The sequence below is a fragment of the Acartia tonsa genome, chromosome 15 (assembly GCF_053477335.1).
Source record: "Acartia tonsa isolate MP-2025a chromosome 15, ASM5347733v1, whole genome shotgun sequence".
Classification (NCBI taxonomy): Eukaryota; Metazoa; Arthropoda; class Copepoda; order Calanoida; family Acartiidae; genus Acartia; species Acartia tonsa.
In genome coordinates this window covers 18,000,550-18,023,049 of record NC_137274.1, presented here as the reverse complement: position 1 = coordinate 18,023,049, position 22,500 = coordinate 18,000,550, and the positions used below count along the sequence as shown (strand labels likewise).

Below are 22,500 nucleotides of genomic sequence, written 5' to 3'. Positions count from 1 at the left end.
ATTTCACTGTCAGAGGTGTTGATTGTTATTTCGGTATTATCCTCTTAAAAATATTTTTTTCAATTTTAAAAATATTTATACCTCCCCCCTGACAGAACTATGAACTCTGGCCCCGGCACTCGGCACCATTGCCTGCCTAGCCGCAGGGCTTGGCCCCCTAGCCTATAACCTAACCTAACCTTAAACAGTTGTTCTCTGCCAGAGTCATAGTTGAAAGTTTTTTTTTTTTTTTTTTTAAGGGAGGGGGGGTTACAAATTTTAAAAATTGAAAAAAATATTTCTAAGATGATAACACTGTTATTTCTTGTATTCATTCAAAACCAATTAATATCTGGTGGATTAGAACTGGTTCTCGTCCATACGAAAAAATTATGTCTAGCATTGTATTATATCCAGTTTTCTACAAGTATAAAAATGAATAATTATAAGATTGTTTATAATACAATGTGATAAATAAATATTATTGCATCATAATATAGAAAGCTTTCCGCAGAAAATTTTTTTTGTGAGCCCTGAAGGACCGAATGCCTGTGATAACAAAACTGGTAGAAATATTGTGATTTTTATTTGTAGAAATTTGTCTGCAATATGATACTATATATGATTTTTAAGTATTGCTCATAACCGATTTTAACCAGTTTAATTTATTTATCTACATTGAGGGAGAAAATATATGGATCTTTTGTTGTTGTTAAAAAATGGATGATTTTGTATAGTAGAAGTTTTCGCAATAATAGCTATTAAATAATCTTTGTACTGAAGATCAGCTGTTTAGAATTGAGTATACTGGTATGGTGACAGCTGCCACTCCAGTTAATCTTACCAACCATTCTTACTTCAACCTGGGTGGCCATGGAGCTGGTGCTATGGGTAAGTTTAGGATAAGGGTATACTAATATGGTGACAGCTCCAACTCCAGTTAATCTTACCAACCATTCTTACTTCAACCTGGGTGGCCATTGTGCTGGTGCTATGGGTAAGTTTAGAATTGAGTATTCTGGTATGGTGACAGCTGCCACTCCAGTTAATCTTACCAACCATTCTTACTTCAACCTGGGTGGCCATGGTGCTGGTGCCAAGGGTAAGTTTAGAATTGAGTATTCTGGTATGGTGACAGCTGCCACTCCAGTTAATCTTACCAACCATTCTTACTTCAACCTGGGTGGCCATGGTGCTGGTGCCAAGGGTAAGTTTAGAATTGAGTATTCTGGTATGGTGACAGCTGCCACTCCAGTTAATCTTACCAACCATTCTTACTTCAACCTGGGTGGCCATGGTGCTGGTGCCAAGGGTAAGTTTAGAATTGAGTATTCTGGTATGGTGACAGCTGCCACTCCAGTTAATCTTACCAACCATTCTTACTTCAACCTGGGTGGCCATGGTGCTGGTGCCAAGGGTAAGTTTAGAATTGAGTATTCTGGTATGGTGACAGCTGCCACTCCAGTTAATCTTACCAACCATTCTTACTTCAACCTGGGTGGCCATGGTGCTGGTGCCAAGGGTAAGTTTAGAATTGAGTATTCTGGTATGGTGACAGCTGCCACTCCAGTTAATCTTACCAACCATTCTTACTTCAACCTGGGTGGCCATGGTGCTGGTGCCAAGGGTAAGTTTAGAATTGAGTATTCTGGTATGGTGACAGCTGCCACTCCAGTTAATCTTACCAACCATTCTTACTTCAACCTGGGTGGCCATGGTGCTGGTGCCAAGGGTAAGTTTAGAATTGAGTATTCTGGTATGGTGACAGCTGCCACTCCAGTTAATCTTACCAACCATTCTTACTTCAACCTGGGTGGCCATGGTGCTGGTGCCAAGGGTAAGTTTAGAATTGAGTATTCTGGTATGGTGACAGCTGCCACTCCAGTTAATCTTACCAACCATTCTTACTTCAACCTGGGTGGCCATGGTGCTGGTGCCAAGGGTAAGTTTAGAATTGAGTATTCTGGTATGGTGACAGCTGCCACTCCAGTTAATCTTACCAACCATTCTTACTTCAACCTGGGTGGCCATGGTGCTGGTGCCAAGGGTAAGTTTAGAATTGAGTATTCTGGTATGGTGACAGCTGCCACTCCAGTTAATCTTACCAACCATTCTTACTTCAACCTGGGTGGCCATGGTGCTGGTGCCAAGGGTAAGTTTAGAATTGAGTATTCTGGTATGGTGACAGCTGCCACTCCAGTTAATCTTACCAACCATTCTTACTTCAACCTGGGTGGCCATGGTGCTGGTGCCAAGGGTAAGTTTAGAATTGAGTATTCTGGTATGGTGACAGCTGCCACTCCAGTTAATCTTACCAACCATTCTTACTTCAACCTGGGTGGCCATGGTGCTGGTGCCAAGGGTAAGTTTAGAATTGAGTATTCTTGTATGATGACAGCTGCCACTCCAGTTAATCTTACCAACCATTCTTACTTCAACCTGGGTGGCCATGGTGCTGGTGCCAAGGGTAAGTTTAGAATTGAGTATTCTGGTATGATGACAGCTGCCACTCCAGTTAATCTTACCAACCATTCTTACTTCAACCTGGGTGGCCATGGTGCTGGTGCCAAGGGTAAGTTTAGAATTGAGTATTCTGGTATGATGACAGCTGCCACTCCAGTTAATCTTACCAACCATTCTTACGTCAACCTGGGTGGCCATGGAGCTGGTGCCATGGGTAAGTTGAGTCAGGAATGCAAGGGATAAGACAATGACCGATAAATTGATGTACACCCCCAATGATGATACACAAAATTATCCCTTCTATAGTTTACAATTAGTAGTTGAAACACTAAATAAAATAAACTAAACCAATCAAAATTCAAAATAGTTCCCAAAAATGTTAATCCAGCCAGTAAGAAAATGTAATTGTAAAACTTTGGTGACTTGTGTGTTAAACAACCCATTGTCACCATTCTCTCTCTGAAGTGTGGTACACTGACAAACTCTAAAAGTGGAATAAGCTCTGTAGAGACAAACATATTATAACATTTATTTAACTTTAGTTTGGTTAAATACATATTATAAGAATAATTATATTCAATTGTAACACAAAAGTAAGGTAAAGAATAAAAACAAAAATACTAATCAATAACCATCTAAGGGCTCATAATCTCTAGGAAATGTAACTCTCTAAAAACAACCTTCTATTATCAAACCCTTGATAGGGATAAGCTCTCTAGGGGAGAAATACCTCTATTGGGACAAACCCTAAAATAGCATACACTTTAGGAGGACTACCCCCCTAGGTGAATAAACCATATGGGGAAAAACTCTCTAGGGATTTATCCAGTAGGGCCAATCTCTCTGGGGTGAAAAAAACTTCTAGAGGGATAAACCTTCAATATTTATGATTTACTTTTTGTTTGATTTTATTCATTTAAAAAAGAAAGATTTTGTTGTTTGTAATTTGAATATGTGGTTACAAAGTCTTAATATTCATATTTTGGTCCCCAAATTGGGCTAAAACCTGCTAAATCTTTCACTAACACTTTAAGCAAGTCCCCTAAGTTTTGGACCTCTAGAATATTGAATATTTGATATATTGTCCTGGGTAACCATATCTTATTATTTAGGTCAAGAAAATCATGTGGTCACAATGAGTCATATACTCATATTATGGTCCCCAAATTGGGCTAAAACCTTCACTAACACTTTAAGCCATTCCCCAAAGACTTTGACCTCTAAAATCTTGAATATTTGATATATTGTCCCATTCCTAGATCCTGGGTAACCATATCTTATTATTTAGGTCAAGAGAATCATGTGGTCACCATGAGTTGTTTATTCATATTTTGGTCCAAAAATTGGGCTAAAACCGACTAAATCCTTCACTAACACTTTAAGCAAGTCCCAAAAGTCTTTGACCCCTAAAATATTGAATATTTGATACACTGTCCCATACCTAGTTCCATGGGTAATTGTGTCTTAATATTTAGGTCTAGAGAATCATATGGTGACCATGAGTTGTAACTCATATTTTGGTCCCTAAATTGGGATTAAAACCTACTAAATCCTTCACTAATACTTGAAGCAAGTCCCCATGGCTTTTGACTCCTAAATTATTAAATATTTGATACACTGTCTCATACCTAGTTCCATGGGTAACCGTGTCTTAATATTTAGGTTAAGAGAATCATGTGATCACCACGAGTCATATATTCATATTTTTTTCCCCAAATTGGGCTAAAACCTGCTAAATCTTTCACTAACACTTTAAGCAAGTCCCCTAAGTTTTGGACCTCTAGAATATTGAATATTTGATACACTGTCTCATACCTAGTTCCTGAGTAACCATGTCTTAATATTTAGGTCTAGAGAATCATTTGGTCACCATGAGTCATATATTCATATTTTGGTCCCCAAATTAAGCTAAAACTGCTAAACCTTCACTAACACTTGAAGCAAGTCCCCATGGCTTTTGACCCCTAAATTATTAAATATTTGATACATTGTTTCATACCTAGTTCCATGGGTAACCGTGTCTTAATATTTAGGTTAAGAGAATCATGTGATCACCACAAGTCGTATATTCATATTTTGTTCCCCAAATTGGGCTAAAGCCTGCTAAATCCTTCACTAACACTTTAAGTGAGTCCCCTAACTCTTTTACCCCATAAATATTGAATATTTGATACATTGTCACATCCCTAGATCCTGAGTAACCGTGTCTAAATATTTAGGTCTAGAGAATCATGTGGTCACCATGAGTTGTCGCAGTTATACCCCAGTCTCTGACAAACTGATCCCTACAGGAGAAATTGCAAGTGTTGAGGGAACTGTCTTTGACCTAACTCAACCTACCAGGTCCTTTCATTGTCACTTAAACAAGAATGACAAATATTTTTTTTTCTTTAAAAAGTTCTTTGCAGTTTATTTGTAAAATAAAGAAAAATACCCCTTATCAATTTTTTACCCTTAGATTCCTATTGATCTAATCAATTTTTTCCTATTTACTTAATTAACCATCTGTTCATATAGATGGGATAACAGCTAAATATAACATTAACTAAATATCAAATACTCTGTCATGATATTGTATTTAGATATTGGTGTGTTAGCTGAAATATAAAAACAGCAAGGTCCTTACAAAAGAACAAAAAGAGAATTACAAACAAATCTTAATTTGTATATCAGCTACAATGTTTTTACTTTTTTTCCCCAGACAAATTAGTTTTTAGATTATTTAAAATATGTTTATTGGTATAGAAATATTTGAAAAATCTTTTTTAAAACCTGCCAATAACCCAATAGAATATGTTGCCTTTTCTGTGAAAAACTAACTAAAACAAGGATGACAACATCCATTAGTAGCGAAGCACAAAAATCATGTATAAGAATTTAAAGATTAGTCAAAAACATGTATATTAGGAAAAAAATCACGAAACCTTTTCAACATTTGTTTTTAATTTCTTAATACTTAAATATCAGTACTATGACTAACAGACTGACAGTCAAAGTAAATAACATACTGGATGCACAAAACAACGGGAAATTTAATTTTGATATTTTTAGCTAAATATATTTTAAAATCGGACCATAAACACCAAAGTTATGAGGAAAAATGTAAAAATTATAAAAAAAGCCAAAAACCTGCAGTCTGACCGCCATTGATGTTTTCTTTAAAAGACAGGAAATTTAATTTTGATATCCTTAAAGGAAGCCTGCAAGAAATACCACGCTTTAACTGCTGAAAGACTGCCACAAGTAGACCAAATACCCCAAATTTGAAGCCTTCAGCTTCTATAACAAAAAAGTTCTAGGCATTTTAAAATGACATTTTATGTACATAAAACTTTTGAAAGAATTGCAATGCTCATGTTGAAAACTTTGAAATTAAACTACGTGGCCTAGAAACAAAATTATAAGCTTATTTTTGTCATAAATTTAGGTTTCCAGTAACTAATTATATTTTTACAATAAAAATACCCATTTTTATAGTCAAAATCATTAAGAAAATTAAGTTTTACTTGCGTTGTACCGAATGTACTGTAGCCAATCAGAAGGCTGAATCAGCTTAACAACCAATCACAGCTAAGCTTGTATTAGTTTACCCCTTTGTTTCCGCTATGATTTTCGTTTTAAAATGCAATCTAAATCGAATTTTTTTCATAGATTTTGACTATGAAATGTGGTGTTTTTATTGTAAAAATGTAATCAGTTACAGGCAATCTAAGTTTCTGACAAAGATAAGGTTATAATTTTGCGTCTAGGCGACGTAATTCAATATTGTTTTTTCTTTTATTAGCATTGGAAATCTTTCAAAGATTTCATTGTACATAAAATGCTCTTTTGAAATGCCTAGAACTTTTTTGTTATTGAAGCTGAAGGCTTTAAATTTGGGGTATTGGGTCTTCTTGTGGCAGTCTTTCAGCAGTTAAAGCGTGTTATTTCTTGCAGGCGTCCTTTAACTGAAAAAATTTTGGAAATCGGACCATATATACCAAGGTATGGATAAAAATATGAAAAATAAAAAAATAGCCTAAAACCTGCTTAAAGGCAGTCCGACTATCATAGTTGTTTTCTTGAAATGACAGGAAATTTCATTTTGATATATAAAACTGAAAAGATTTTGGAATTCGGCCATAAACACTAAAGATATGGAGAAAAATGTGAAAAATACAAGCGGTCCGACCGCCATTGATATTTTAAAGTTAATTGGGCTTCTTAATAATAGGAATATTGTCAAAAAATTTCAGCCTTTTATCTTTAATAGGAGCTGAGAAAATCACGTTTCCCTCAAACTAAGACAGACGGACATACGGACAGACGGACATTTCAACTAACAATGAAAAATACACACAAAAGCTTTGCTCACTTTAATTGAGGAATCATTATTTATTGAAATTAATTTTTGTTAACCAAAGGGTCCTGGTTATTTTAAGAAGGTAGTTGTCTAGAATATACACCTATACTTGTACATATATTATCTTACCATCTGTCTATCTAGACTAGGAGATGTACTGGCCAATTGTCCTGGAGGAGATAATAATGGTTTTGATCATAACTTTGTGGTTCATGGTGATGATAAACTCAACAAAGTCTGCAGGTAGGTTACCAGTACCCAAGGTTTTATTATTTAAATCTTGGCTCAAAAACTTTGGGTACATTACTACAATCTTTATTGGTTGACTCAAAACAGGTATTGTCCTTTGACCAATAACGTTAATCTACAGAAGTTGATCTAATTGACTTAAAAGCTGTCATACTATATATACTGTAGGATAGAGAGAGTTAAAATAAATATATCATATAGTTAGATAGATAGATAGATAGAATTGTAGCTTAGTGGTAATGTGGTATTCGGCAACCGTGAGCCATGCCTATGGCACCCCTGACCGGGGTTCGGGGAAGGGCCAAAGGGAGGCGCATCAGAGTCGATGTATGGGGCGCCACCCGGCGCCGCCACCTGCGATGACTGGGGGGTGCTATCCAGCGCCCCCACCCTGGTGCCTGGGGCGACAACCGTCGCCGCCACCGAGATGCCTGGATCCTGGAACGAGCCAGCAGTCCCAGAGGAAGGGGTGACACCCGTCACCCCCAGTCAGCCAGCGCCACCAGCCCGTAGGGAGAGCCCAGCCATACACCATCCAACGCCCCCTGCCAGCTGAGGGGATCCAGCTGCCCATCACTTCCAGTCGAGCCAGGATAAGTTAAATTTGACAAATGTCTTGTATCCAAATTATTGTAAACCCCCAACCTTGCCTGTGCCTCCTGCACCAGAGGCTGGGGAGATTGAAATTTGGGGATATAAGGACTTGCCTGTGCCACATGCACCTGAGTTCCTAGGGCAGGGGAGGGACGTGATTCAGGGCGAGCCTGTGCCACACGCACTTCAGCCCCATGCCACTGGGCATGCCATGGACAAGGGAAGGGACCCCTTGGGGCTAGGGGAGCCGACACCCAGGCAGGCGCCAGTCGCCTGTCAGTCTGTCATTGGGGAGGGTATCGGGATGCCCCGGGCACCCAAAGATAACGCTCAATGGAAATTTATATCTAGCCAGGAGCAACCCAGCCGTGTCCAGCCCCAAGAAGCAGCCGTGACCCGAGCCGAAGATTCCCAGCCGCGTGTGCGAGGTAGATGGCTGTCTGGTAGCTTCTCACACTGGTGGATGGTTCTGTGGGGGCTACTGCTCGCAGCCGTGTGGCCTACAACTAGCTACGTCCTGGTAGGGTGGGACTGCGCCAACCCCACCCACGTCACAGCCTACAATAAGGAGAAGATGTGTAGCACAGAACCGCTACACCAGGAGGTGCCCCTGGGCCATGAGGTACATGTCCTGCAGCAAGTCAAGATTAGGGAGACAACAGGATACAGTTGTCAGCTCATCGTGTCCCAGTGGACATTTAGGTGTGGGGTATGGGGTCACCTCAAGGTGACCTCGGTCCCCACCCTCATGAGGCCAACCAAGATTGATCCAGAAACGTGCTGAGACCTGGCCAGGAACCGAGTCTACACGCTGCCAGGCAAGACCCAGCCACTGACGTTCCAGCTGAACCATCCCCTGTTCTTCACCCTCGACATGGTGGGCGCCTTGGTCAACAGCCCCGAGGGGGTGGGTTGTGAAGGGGAGGACGTCCATTTCGAGGGCCAGCTGTACCGCAATGAATTAGTGCTCCAGGAACGACGGCTGCTGGTCAAGGAAGAGACCTATGTAGTAGAGGAAGGACGGGTGGAGTCCCAATCTGACCACCTGACCCTAGAATGTCCCCATTCTGAGCGGTCTTGCATTACTGGGGAAGCCACCTACGTGTGGGACCACCTGGGGAGAGATTGCCCCTTGAGGCTGATCTGCAGCCTCCAGCCTAGCCTAGTGATGGATGCGTTCCTGGTTGACCATCAAGCCCAGTTCTTCATCAACATGACCACCCCCACCTCAATAGTGAACTGCGACTTTGAGGCCCATGCCACCAACCACCCAGCATTGTTCGTGGCAGCTGACCCGGCCGCGGCAGCGCTGCCCAGAGTATCGGCCAGGGATGTGGATGTCCCCCTGCAGGCCCAGATACATGCAGGCTACATTGGATTTACCCTGGAGACACGCATGAAAAGCACAGCGGCAGAAGAAGTAGCGGCCAACTGCTGGAAGCTCCAGCAACTAGACCTGGCCCACCCGGTGCGTGTCCAGGGGAGCATGTTCTCTGTGCTGAGGGGAGATGTCCTGCTCCAGCTTACCTGCCAACGCAACAAATATGTTGTCCGTGAGAGCAATGAATGTTGGGACAAAGTACCAGTGGAACCCACAGGATTCATAGACGCCGTGACACGGGTGTATAGCGGCCACGCCACCAAGATTCCCTGCTCCTCCACCTACCCCCTCACTGTGCACGCGGAGGAGGGCTGGATAGAGCTAACCCCCGCACCTAAGAAGAGGCTGAGCTGAACGACTGGCAGCAGCTGCTAGCGTTCCCAGCGTATAAATCCGCCATGCTGACCGGCCTGTCTTATGGCTCATGCGTTCAGCAAGGTAGCTGTTCGGCCACTGGAGACCATGGAATCGTGTCCTACAATATCGACCGACTGGCGGAGGAAGGAGAGGCCGCCCTGGATGTCTGGGCTGGGTTCAGACAAGCTATTCACGAGTGGGGAGATGGCGCAGCCATATTGTGTTTGCTGTTGTTGATCCTCAAACTGCTGGGGGATTTAACCATCATTTCCCTGGCAGCCGCGCAAGGAGGTGTACGGGCCGCCATGAATGCGATGTCACAAGTGTTCCTGTACCATCCAACCTTGTACAGGAAGGCCTTGGCCAGAGCCCGACTCACCCATGCCAAGTCCCGGGACTTTTCAGTAGACTGGGATGCCATTCCTATCGGCCGGGAAGCAGCCGAGGAAATGGTGTCCATGCAATCAGCCGATAGCGGGCATGACCGCCCAGGCAGGCCTGGACCACCCTCTGGAAAGCCCCGCGGCCCCTCGGGAGGCCAGGCTGTCGCTCAGACGGTCAACTTGGTAGCCAGTGCCCCAGCCGCTGCCAACAACAACCAGAATGCCCCGTTACTGACCGGCCCCGCAGCGGCTGCGCCCCACGCCAACCTGACACCTGCTGGCGCCGAGCTACGTGTCCAACCGAAGCCAGCCTCTACCTTCTATCCCACGTTGGGAGCCCATCAGCCCTGAAAATCACCACTAGGATTCCATTGAATCGTTATTATTTGTATATATCTTAGCCCTAAGGAGCGGGCCGAAGGCCTCAACCACTGTCGGAAGTCTGGCAGGGAGACCCCCTCCCAGCCTTCCAAGGGGAGAGTTGTGGTATTCGGCAACCGTGAGCCATGCCTATGGCACCCCTGACCGGGGTTCGGGGAAGGGCCAAAGGCCCTCCCCCGAGTCCTGGGGAAGGGGTCTGCCGACCCCCTCCCTATGCCTAAAATTAATGACTGATTCTGACAGCCTTATTATGGTTAAGCTGTATTGTTAATTCCCCCCACCCTTTCCAGGGATGGGGGATCATTATTGCCCAAAACTGACTATTGTATATGTATTATGTTGCTTTTATTTTATGATTATTTATTCCTATCTGTGTAGTTATTGTTTGTTGTATATAACTTTAGTAATCCTTAGACCTTCAATAAAGGAACAACTGAATAGATGCTGTTTATTATCAAGTGATTGCTAGAGAAGCGTAGCTTCTCTATAGTATAGGTGTCCACGTCTGTTCACACTGCCGTAGTCATTTTGAACTCTGGTGTCTGCCATTTATCCTAGGCGGATACCACAGTAACACACTGAAATAAAGTGGGGAGAGTTTAAGTTTAAATCCCGATGTGGCAACTCAAATTTCTGAGTCATTAAATATTCACCCAGCTCCCCCTGTTTGTGTAAGAAGGGAGATTATTGAGTGGTTTGGATACTTAATAGTCACATACATAATATCTGTACAACCCTTATCAAAAGGTCCTCTGCGGAGAGCATTATTCATTATGGTGACTTAATTTGGGACACCTGCCATACTCTGCGAGGGTGAGGTAATAAAGATTAGCTCTAATGAGACAGCAGGTCAAGTTAAAATGTACTTGAATGTGGAGCTTGATAGCCCTAGTGGCTATACAAAATTGTCTCGTCCTTCTCCATGGCTACTTAAGAATAAACACTAAGAAACAATGGGTAAACACACACACACACAGATAGATCAACCTATAATATTATATTTATTTCTTACTTTGTATTATAAACTGCTTTCCGCGAATATAAAATGTACAATTATAAGATTAAAAAAAGTTTTTTTGGCCCTGAGATGCCGAAGGCGTGGGCTAAAAAACTGGTTTTAATCCTATAATTGTATATTTTTATATTTGTAGAAAACAGTTATACTGTAATACGATGCTAGACATAATTTTTTCGTGTGGATGAGAACCGGCTTTAATCCTCCATATATTAATCGGTTTTGAATAAATACGTGAAAGAATATTCAATATTCTAGGATATTGGTAATTTTGTATATCATCAATCCAGGGTTCGGAAGCCGCGCATAAGCCTCAGTTTTAAACCTGCTTATGAGCAGAAAAAGAAATTTTTGAAAGAAGGATTGTCTACTAAAGAGACAGTTTTATACATCCAGCTAAATTTTATAGTGATAAAATGACGATTTCACTGAGGCTTACACGCGGCTTACACGCGGCTTCCTGATCCCTGCATCAATCTGTTAGATAAAACTATTCTATATAATAGGATAGAGCAACTTGACACCAAGATCTGGATGGAATGTTGGACAGATCAACCTGGATGTCAGTTCTACACTGGCAACTTCATCCCACAGGATGGCAGGTACATATATGTCTGTCTGTTTGTCTGTCTATCTGTCTGTCTATCTGACTGTCTATCCAGCTAAATTTTATAGTGATAAAATGACGATTTCACTGAGGCTTACACGCGGCTTACACGCGGCTTCCTGATCCCTGCATCAATCTGTTAGATAAAACTATTCTATATAATAGGATAGAGCAACTTGACACCAAGATCTGGATGGAATGTTGGACAGATCAACCTGGATGTCAGTTCTACACTGGCAACTTCATCCCACAGGATGGCAGGTACATATATGTCTGTCTGTTTGTCTGTCTATCTGTCTGTCTATCTGACTGTCTATCTGGTTAGAATGTTAAACAGATCAACCTGGATGTCAGTTCTACACTGGCAACTTTATCCCGCAGGATGGCAGGTCTCTCTGTTTGTTTATCTGTCTGTTTGTCTGTCAGTCTGTCTATTTGTCTGTTTATATGTCTGTCTGTTTATATGTCTGTCTGTTTATATGTCTGTCTGTCTATATGTCTGTCTGTCTATATGTCTGTCTATCTATCTGTCTGTCTAGCTATCTGTCTATTTATCTATCTGTTTGTCTATCTAACTATCTATCTGTATCTGTCTGTCTATTTGTCTGTCTTTCTGTTTGTCTATCTGTATGTCTATATGTCTGTATATTTTTCTGTCTATCTGTTTTTTTATCTGTTTTTTTATCTGTTTTCTATCTGTCTGTCTATTTGTCATTCTAAATTATATCTTGTATGTCTTTATGTTTGTCTATAAATCTGTCTATATTTCTATCTGTATGTCTTTTCATCTTTATATCTATCAGTCTAACTAATGAAACAATTGTTTAGCCTGGTTGGAAAGGGTGGCAGTGTACACAAGAAATATAGACAGATAGACAGACACATAAACTGACAGATAGACAGACAGATAGACTGACGGATAGACGGACAGATAGACAGACAGATAGACAGACAGACAGACAGACAAACAGACAAACATACAGAGAGATAGACAGATAGATAGACATACACATAGACAGACACATAGACAGACAGATAGACATACAGGTAGACAGACAGATAGATATACAGATAGACTAATGAAACAATTGTTTAAACTTGTTGGAAAGGGCGGTAGTGTATACAAGAAACATGCTGGCTTCTGTCTTGAGACACAAATACATCTGTATAAACAGACAGATAGATAGACAGACAGATAGACAGACAGATAGACAGACAGATAGACAGACAGATAGACAGACAGATAGATATACAGATAGACAGACAGATAGACAGACAGATAGACAGACAGATAGACAGACAGATAGACAGACAGATAGACAGACAGATAGACAGACAGATAGACAGACAGATAGACAGACAGATAGACAGACAGATAGACAGACAGATAGACAGACAGATAGACAGACAGATATACAGACAGATAGACAGACAGATAGAAGACAGATAGACAGACAGATAGACAGACAGATAGACAGACAGATAAATATACAGATAGACAGACAGATAGACAGATAGACATACAGATGGACAGACAGGTAGACAGACAGATATTCAGACAGATATTCAGACAGATATTCAGACAGATAGACAGACAGATAGACAGACAGATAGACAGACAGATAGACAGACAGATAGACAGACAGATAGACAGACAGATAGACAGACAGATAGACAGACAGATAGACAGACAGATAGACAGACAGATAGACAGACAGATAGACAGACAGATAGACAGACATATAGACAGACAGATAGACAGACAGATAGACAGACAGATAGAAGACAGATAGACAGACAGATAGACAGACAGATAGACAGACAGATAGACAGACAGATAGACAGACAGATAGACAGACAGATAGACAGACAGATATACAGACAGATAGTCAGACAGATAGACAGACATATAGACAGACAGATAGACAAACAGATAGACAGACAGATAGACAGACATATAGACAGACAGATAGACAGACAGATAGACAGACAGATAGACAGACAGATAGACAGACAGATAGACAGACAGATAGACAGACAGATAGACAGACAGATAGACAGACAGACAGATAGACAGACAGATAGACAGACAGATAGACAGACAGATAGACAGACAGATAGACTGACAGATAGACAGACAGATAGACAGACAGATAGACAGACATGTAGACAGATAGACAGACATACAGATAGACAGATAGACAGACATATAGGCAGACAGATAGACAGACAGATAGACAGTTAGATAGACAGACGATAGACAGACAAACAGATAGACTAATAAAAGAATTATTTAGCCTTGTTGGATTGGGTGGTAGTGTATGGTGCATTATTTGCCAAATGTACCACTTTTCTGCACCACCTCTCCGATTTTATTAATACTTTATATTTTGGTCCGTTGGGGGATTCAAGGATGCTGGATGGCCAAAAAAAAGTTTCAGAGTCCCTGGATGTCTAGATATCTAGCTATCTATAAAGGTAGGTAACAAAAATTTAAAAAACACCCATTTTTTCACAATTTTAAAAATTAATTTTTTCATCAATCTTACATCCAACCTATACATTTTATACACCAAAATGATCGTTTATTCATGTAAAAAGCGAACATAATGCTATTTTGGCCAAAACTCTAATTTTACAGGGTGTCCAACAAAAAGTGTATTTTGGATATCTAGCGTAATACCCAAAATACCTGTCCGAAAAAAATCATTTTTTTTGGCTTAAATCCTGTGTTTTATCTGTGGGCATATGTGGTATATAACCGTTTGGAGGACCCGGGACTATAAGGTTGTCAAATTTCATTTTGGAACACCCTGTAAATGTGATTTTTGTGTCTGTAGAGCTAAAACTTGGTCCAAATTGGCTATTTTTTTCAAATTACTCTAATATGTGTCTTAGTATGTTTGGCCATAGTGTTTTCTGACCAGATCAATATTTTCCTATTTTTTGGACACCCTGTACTTTCAAAAAAAGAGAAAAAATTTTTTTTGTTTTTTTTTATAATTTTTTTTCTATTTTTAAGTTACTTAAAACTGTCATATAGATACAGATTTTGACTAATAACAATAATATTTGCCTATTTTACAAATCTTACACTTTTGGGACACCCTGTGCATGTTTTTGAAAAATGATGGTTTTTGACCATTTTTGGGAGGAAAGAGTCGTTTTAAGGCCATAGACTTTTTCTTCATTTTTGTAGATTTTTTCAAGATAAATCATTTGTTATTTATGCAAAAAGCGCAAAAACAGAACCATTTTGCTGTTATTCACTGCCAAAGGCGGAATTTTTTACGTTTTTTGCCGTTCCTGAGGATTTTATGCGCATTGTAGGTAGGAAGACGTTGATTTTTCAAGATTACTCTGAAATACTTTTATTTAGGAAATTTAATTTTCTAAAATTCATATTTAAACAAATTTTTTGTGCAGCTAACCGTTTTTCGTCGAGATGGATTTCAATTGTTAAAACAAGAAAATGAAGTGTATATAATATAAATAATTGCTATAACATAAATAATAAAAGAAACATAAACCATGTGCATTTGAAATTCCTTTTGACAAAAATCGGTTGGATATACAAAATTTTTTACTTCACATGAAATTTAGTAAAATAAGATGCCTAAATAAAAGTATTTCACAGTTATCTTGAAAAATCAACGTCTTCCTACCTATAATGCGCATTAAATCCTCGGGAACGGCAAAAAACGTAAAAAATTCCGCCTTTGGCAGTGAATAACGGCAACACGGTTCGGTTTTTGCGCTTTTTGCATAAATAACAAATGATGTATCTTGAAAAGTTCTACAAAAATGAAGAAAAAGTCTATGGCCTTTAAACGACTCCTTCCTCCCAAAATTGGGCAAAAACCATCATTTTTCAAAAACATGCACAGGGTGTCCCAAAAGTGTAAAAATTTGTAAAATAGGCAAATATTATTGTTATTAGTCAAAATATGTATCTATATGACAGTTTTAAGTAACTTAAAAATAGAAAAAAAATTAAAAAAAAAAAAAAAAATTTTCTCTTTTTTTGAAAATACAGGGTGTCCAAAAAAATAGGAAAATATTGATCTGGTCAGAAAACACTATGGCCAAACATACTAAGACACATATTAGAGTAATTTGAAAAAAATAGCCAATTTGGACCAAGTTTTAGCTCTACAGACACAAAAATCACATTTACAGGGTGTTCCAAAATGAAATTTGACAACCTTATAGTCCCGGGTCCTCCAAACCGTTATATACCACATATACCCACAGATAAAACACAGGATTTAAGCCAAAAAAAATGATTTTTTTCGGACAGGTATTTTGGGTATTACGCTAGATATCCAAAATACACTTTTTGTTGGACACCCTGTAAAATTAGAGTTTTGGCCAAAATAGCATTATGTGCGCTTTTTACATGAATAAACAATCATTTTGGTGTATAAAATGTATGGTTGGATGTAAGATTGATGAAAAAATTAATTTTTAAAATTGTGAAAAAATGGGTGTTTTTTAAATTTTTGTTACCTACCTTCATAGATAGCTAGATATCTAGACATCCAGGGACTCTGAAACTTTTTTTTGGCCATCCAGCATCCTTGAATCCCCCAACGGACCAAAATATAGAGTATTAACAAAATCGGAGAGGTGGTGCAGAAAAGTGGTACAGTTGGCAAATAATGCACCGTATATAACATGCTGGCATCTGTCTAGAGACACAAATACATCTGTATAGATAGATAGAAAGATAGATAGACAGACATATAGACAGACAGATAGACAGACAGATAGACAGACAGATAGACAGACAGATAGACAGACAGATAGACAGACAGATAGACAAACAGATAGACAGACAGATAGACAGATAGACAAATAGATCGACAGACAAATAGACAGACAGATAGACAGAGAGAAAGGCAGACAAATAGATAGACAGACGGATAGACAGACAGACGGATAGACAGACAGACGGACATACATACAGACAGATATACAGTCAGATAGACAGACAGATAGACAGACAGATAGACAGACAGATAGACAGACAGATAGACAGACAGATAAGACAGACAGAAATACAGACAGATAGACAGACAGATAGACATGCAGATATACAGACAGATAGACAGATAGACAGACAGATATACAGACAGATAGACAGACAGATAGACTAATGAAACAATTGTTTAGTCTTGTTGGAAAGGGTGGTAGTGTATATAAGAAACATGCTGGCTTCTGTCTTGAGACACAAATACATCCGGATGCTGTTAATCAGGAATATTCACTAATCTTTTCCAGCGATCTACAAATCCGCTTACAATCTGCTGGATTAGAACTGATTCTCAGTCATACTATCCGCATTATATCTGCGGAAAGCTGTCTATGATACTATGCTATGTATATATATATAAAAAAACTCAGCAAACTGAAGGGATTAGATGATTGCCCATAAATTGATGTACATTATCAATGTGGATACACATAAATACCCCATGTGTAGTTAAAAATTAGAAGTTGAAATGTTTGAACACTCAGCTCTATGAATTAACCAACCAAAATTCACTAAGGTCCCCGAAGTTGTTAATCAAACGAATAGAAAACGTTATTATAAAACTTTGAGGACTAGTGTAATAAAAAGACTATTGTCCCATCTCTGGCTGTGAATGAGAATACTATAAAGATTATGAATTATTGAACAGGTGAAGTTCCCAAGCCCTATTATACGTCCAGGAGAGCAGTATAGACACACTACAGAATTCATAATTGGACAGGAAGAACATATATTATTTTTATATAGATAGATAGATAATACAGACAGACCGACAGACATACAGACATATAGACATATAGATAGACAGACAGACAGTACAGACAGAGAGACACACTACAGAATTTATATTTGGACAGACAGACCATATATTATTTTTTTTATATATAGATAGATAGATAGATAATAAGTAGGTACAGATAGACAGACAGACAGACAGTACAGACAGAGAGACAGACTACAGTATTCATATTTAGACAGGCACACCATATATTATTTCTATATATAGATAGATAGATAATACAGACAGACAGACAGACAGATAGACAGACAGACATAGACAGACACATTGCAGTATTCATATTTGGACAGACAGAACATATATTATTTTTATATAGATAGATAGATTATATTTAGGTATAGACAGACAGATAGATAGACAGACAGACAGATAGACAGACAAACAGACATACATACAGACAGACAGACAGACTACAGTATTCAAATTTGGATAACAGAACATATATTATTTTTATATATAGATAGATAGATAATGTATAGGTACAGATAGACAGACACACAGATAGGTAGACAGATAGATAGACAGACAGATGGATAGGTAGACAGACATATAGATGGATAAACAGACATACAGACAGACACACTACAGAATTCAAATTTGGACAGGCAGACCATATATTATTTTTATATATAGATAGATAGATAATATATAGGTACAGATAGAGATACAGACAGACAGACAGACACACTACAGAATTTATATTTGAACAGGCAAACCATATATTATTTTTATATATAGATAGATAGATAATATAAAGGTACAGATAGACAGACAGATAGACAGACAGACAGACAGACAGACAGACAGACAGACAGACATACAGACAGACACATTACAGTATTCATTTTTGGACAGGCAGAACATATATTATTTTTATATATAGATAGATAGATAATACAGAGAGACAGACAGATAGACAAACAGACAGACATACAGACAGACACATTACAGTATTCATATTTAGACAGGCACACTATATATTATTTTTATATATAGATAGATAGATAGATAATAAATAGGTACAGATAGACAGACAGACAGACAGTACAGACAGACATACAGACAGATAGACAGACAGACAGACAAACAGACAGGACAGACACATTACAGTTTTCATATTTAGTATTCATATTTAGACAGGCAGACCATATATTATTATTACATATAGATAGATAGATAATGTATAGGTAAAGACAGACAGACAGACAGATAGATAGACAGACATACAGACAGACATACTACAGAATTCTTATTTGGACAGGCATACCATATATTATTTTTATGTATAGATAGATAGATAATATGTAGGTACAGACAGAAAGATAGACAAACAGACAGACATACAGACATTACATATACACATTGTAGTATCTATATTTAGACATAACATATATTTTATATATATAGATAGATAGATAATATACAGACAGACATATAAATAAACAGATAAACAGACAAACATATAAACATTTAGATAGACAGACACTTAGACAAATAGAGAAACAGTAAAGACAAACAGATAGATAGACAGATAGATAAACAGATAGAAATATAGATAGACAGACAGATAGATATACAGGTATTCTAAGAAATAGACAGTCAAATAGGTAGGGAAATAGGCAGACAGACAGATAGACAGACATTTAAACAGACATTTAAACAGACAGATTGACAATTAGAAAAAGAGATAAATAATATATGTTTTTAAGGCTTAAGTTGAGATGGAAAATATTTGATTTGGTATCAATATATCTACTACATAGACTATTATATTTTTGTAGATAAGTATATAGTGTCAACTGGCGTTCATGGTATAATATTCCTGGTAACGAATATCTCCAGAAATCCAGTAATTTTAAAGGCTGCTAGCTGCCAAACAACTGAACGTACATATCATGCCCGCACACCGTTCTAAGCTGCATAAGAAGGCCTACAAATAATCTGGAATAGTCTAGATCTAATTATGCACAGGGAAAGCTTCACTGAAAAAAATCGTAATTTTTGCGCACTTATGTGCACTGCGAGATAAGTGTGCATTATTGAATATTGACTATTCCAGATTATTTGTAAGCCTTCTTTGTGGGTTAAAACTTGGTATGAGAATAATCTATATGTTCCACCGTTTGGCCGTTAGAAGCTCATAGAATTTTGGAGATATTCGTTGCCAGGAATATTTTACCGTGAACTGGAGTTGAGCCAGTCTATTTAAATATCTGTTTTACTTATTGTTATTAGTTATTATTATGAAAAATAAATAATATTTCTATAAAGATATTCAAATTTTTATGAATTTTAAAAGCAAAGTTTTTCTTTAATTATGGACGGTCCGAACGTCCGTCCGTTACTGATAACTTTTTTCGTTAATTAAGGCATGTTAGAATTATTCTATCGATTTCAAACTTTGCATGATGTTTTCTGTAGTATTTAGGCACGACTTAGAAAGCGTAGCAACTCTATAATCGTTACCAGAATGTCCGTACGTCCACTTTATACATATTGATTTAAAATTTTTTTAACAACAATTTTTATGTGATATAATTGCTGATTGATCTTAATTTTGGAGTACTGATTACTATTACAATAAGGTACAATATTATAAGCGAAGAATCAATATAATCATGTCCTAAAAATGTCAGCATGTCTTTAAATATAATTCTGTATTTAAGAAGTTTTGCGACAAATTTACATTTAATTTTGTCAAAACATATATATTTATATTTTGTATATTCAGTTCTGACACTCTACCACAAGAATTAAATTTTGTCTGTAATACCGTTTCAGAGCTTCGCATTTATGGATGTTGTCATTCTTGTTAGTCTATAATTTACTTAGTCTGTCTGTCTGTAAAGCCGTAAGGAAAATACGATTTTCTCAACTATTATTTAAATAATACTGGAATATGATAAAGATTTAAAAATTGAACATGGAAAAAAATCAACGAAATTAATTAACAAAAATCTGTTAATTAACATTTTAATTTAATTAATCTTATTTTTGAATCAGAATAATACAGAAAATATGATACTTTTAAAAAAGGCGTCTCATTTATTCTTTTACTAAAATTAAACAGTTATATAATTTTTGTTTGTATCACCAGTAACCATTTAACCAATTGGATTCTCCATTAAAGGAAAGCCATTTATAGGTCGTTGGTTGGTTTTAGGTTATTTTAGGCCTACTTCTCCACTTTTGTATATTGCCACAGCCGCTAATATCATAAAGTTTTTTACGTAAAATACAAATAAAATATTTGGGAATAGTCCCTTTCGTAACATCGCCCCATAAGTGGCGATTCGTCGTGTTTTTAAAATGGCTTTTTATAGGTTATTTTAGGTTAGGTTATTGCCCTACGGGGTTAGGTAATTGGCCCCTGCAGGGGCTAGAAATAGGAAAAAAAGCTTCTGTGAAAAACACGAAGAATCGCCCCATAAGAAGCGATGTTACGAAAGGGACTATACCCAAATATTTAATACACTACAAATTTTATCATCAAAATTGATTTTTTGAGAAAACACCGGAAATGAGTAAAAATGGAATATTTAAGTTAAATATTATTAATATTACTGCCGTGATTTATAAATATATAGGAGTTTCCATTTAATACTTAGTAAGGCTGCATCTACTACATAATAAGAGTTTATCCGTCATTTCATTGATCTAAGCAGCTGACATGAGAAAATCAATTTAGATTTCTAATATGGACTTCATTTACTGGTCAATAGGTTCATCCAGTAGGAGGGGAGGGGTCGAAACTTCCTTTTATATATATTTTTTTTACTGAGGGCGATTCCTCTTGGGAGGGTGGTGGTACCCTCCCTAAAAATAGTTATAAACCTTCCCATGACCTATGAGAAGCTACCCTGTTGAGGAGAACCCGATCGGTTCAGCGGTTAGCCGAGATCCTTTAGTACAAACAAACAAACAAACAGACAGACAGACATTGTTTTACTTTGTATTATGGTTTATGCAGTACATTTTAGGGGGGTTCCCTATATGCCCCCATGCAGTGAAGGAGGGCTGGTTGACCATATATTTTTTTACTGAGGGAAATTTCTCTTGGGAGGGTTGTGGTACCCACCCACCTCCAACATAGGTACAATATACCTTCCCAGGAACCATGAAAAGCTTCACTGAAAAGAATAACCATGTAGTTGCACCAGATTGCGAGACACATAGATATCACGTTACTTCTATATACAGATACTAGCAGCTTCGCCCCTAGCTTTTTTTCCCAAGAGGTTTTCGTATTTTAGATTTAAAAAGAAAAAGTAAAAAATAAATTGTAAGGGGAGGAATTTTTATTTTTTAAGGGGGGGGGGGATTGGTCGACCCCCTTTTTTAATTTTAGTTAAAAAAAAAATCATTTTTTTGGGGGGTGAGGATTTATATAATTTTTTTTTTTTGGGGGGGGGGTTGGGGGTGTACCAGTAGGTATATTCCCTGAAAAGACGGACAGACAGACAAACAGACAGACAGGCATCGTTCTACTTTGTATTATAGATAGCTGCTGCGCCCAAGCATCTGTGGGCTCTATATTCGAAGGGATATGGAGGTGCATCAAAATAGCCTAAAACCATATCCTGACTTGTTTTTTTAAAAAAAGCCTAAAACCATCCCAAGACACATAAAATGATCAATGTTAAGAAGAACCATATCGGTTCAGTGGTTAGCAAAATACTTCCCTACAGACAAAAAATCTTACTACTTTATGACAGACAAACATTAACTCTTGTAGAGTGTTAGAACTGAATATAAAAATATGAATATATAAGTTTTGACAAATTATACATCAATTTGTTGCAAAACTTCTTAGAACACAGTAATAGTGTCTGACTGATTATGACGTAACAAAAAAAATTAGCCAATGAGAGGCCGTTATTGATCAATGGTAAAATTTATAACGGCCTCTCATTGG

General features: G+C 38.0%; 1 protein-coding gene across 1 annotated transcript in view; it reads left to right on the top strand.

Annotated features, from left to right (window-relative positions):
* LOC145306964 (uncharacterized) overlaps positions 1–11,810 on the top strand; it is a 23,507-nt gene extending 11,697 nt beyond the window's left edge. The window contains exons 8-11 of the mRNA XM_080149306.1: positions 989–2,341; positions 4,662–4,785; positions 6,929–7,027; positions 11,651–11,810. Of these exons, the coding sequence (XP_080005432.1) occupies positions 989–2,341; positions 4,662–4,785; positions 6,929–7,027; positions 11,651–11,810 (1,736 nt within the window). The remainder of the gene's footprint in view (positions 1–988; positions 2,342–4,661; positions 4,786–6,928; positions 7,028–11,650) is intronic.
* The last annotated feature ends 10,690 nt before the right edge of the window (positions 11,811–22,500 follow it).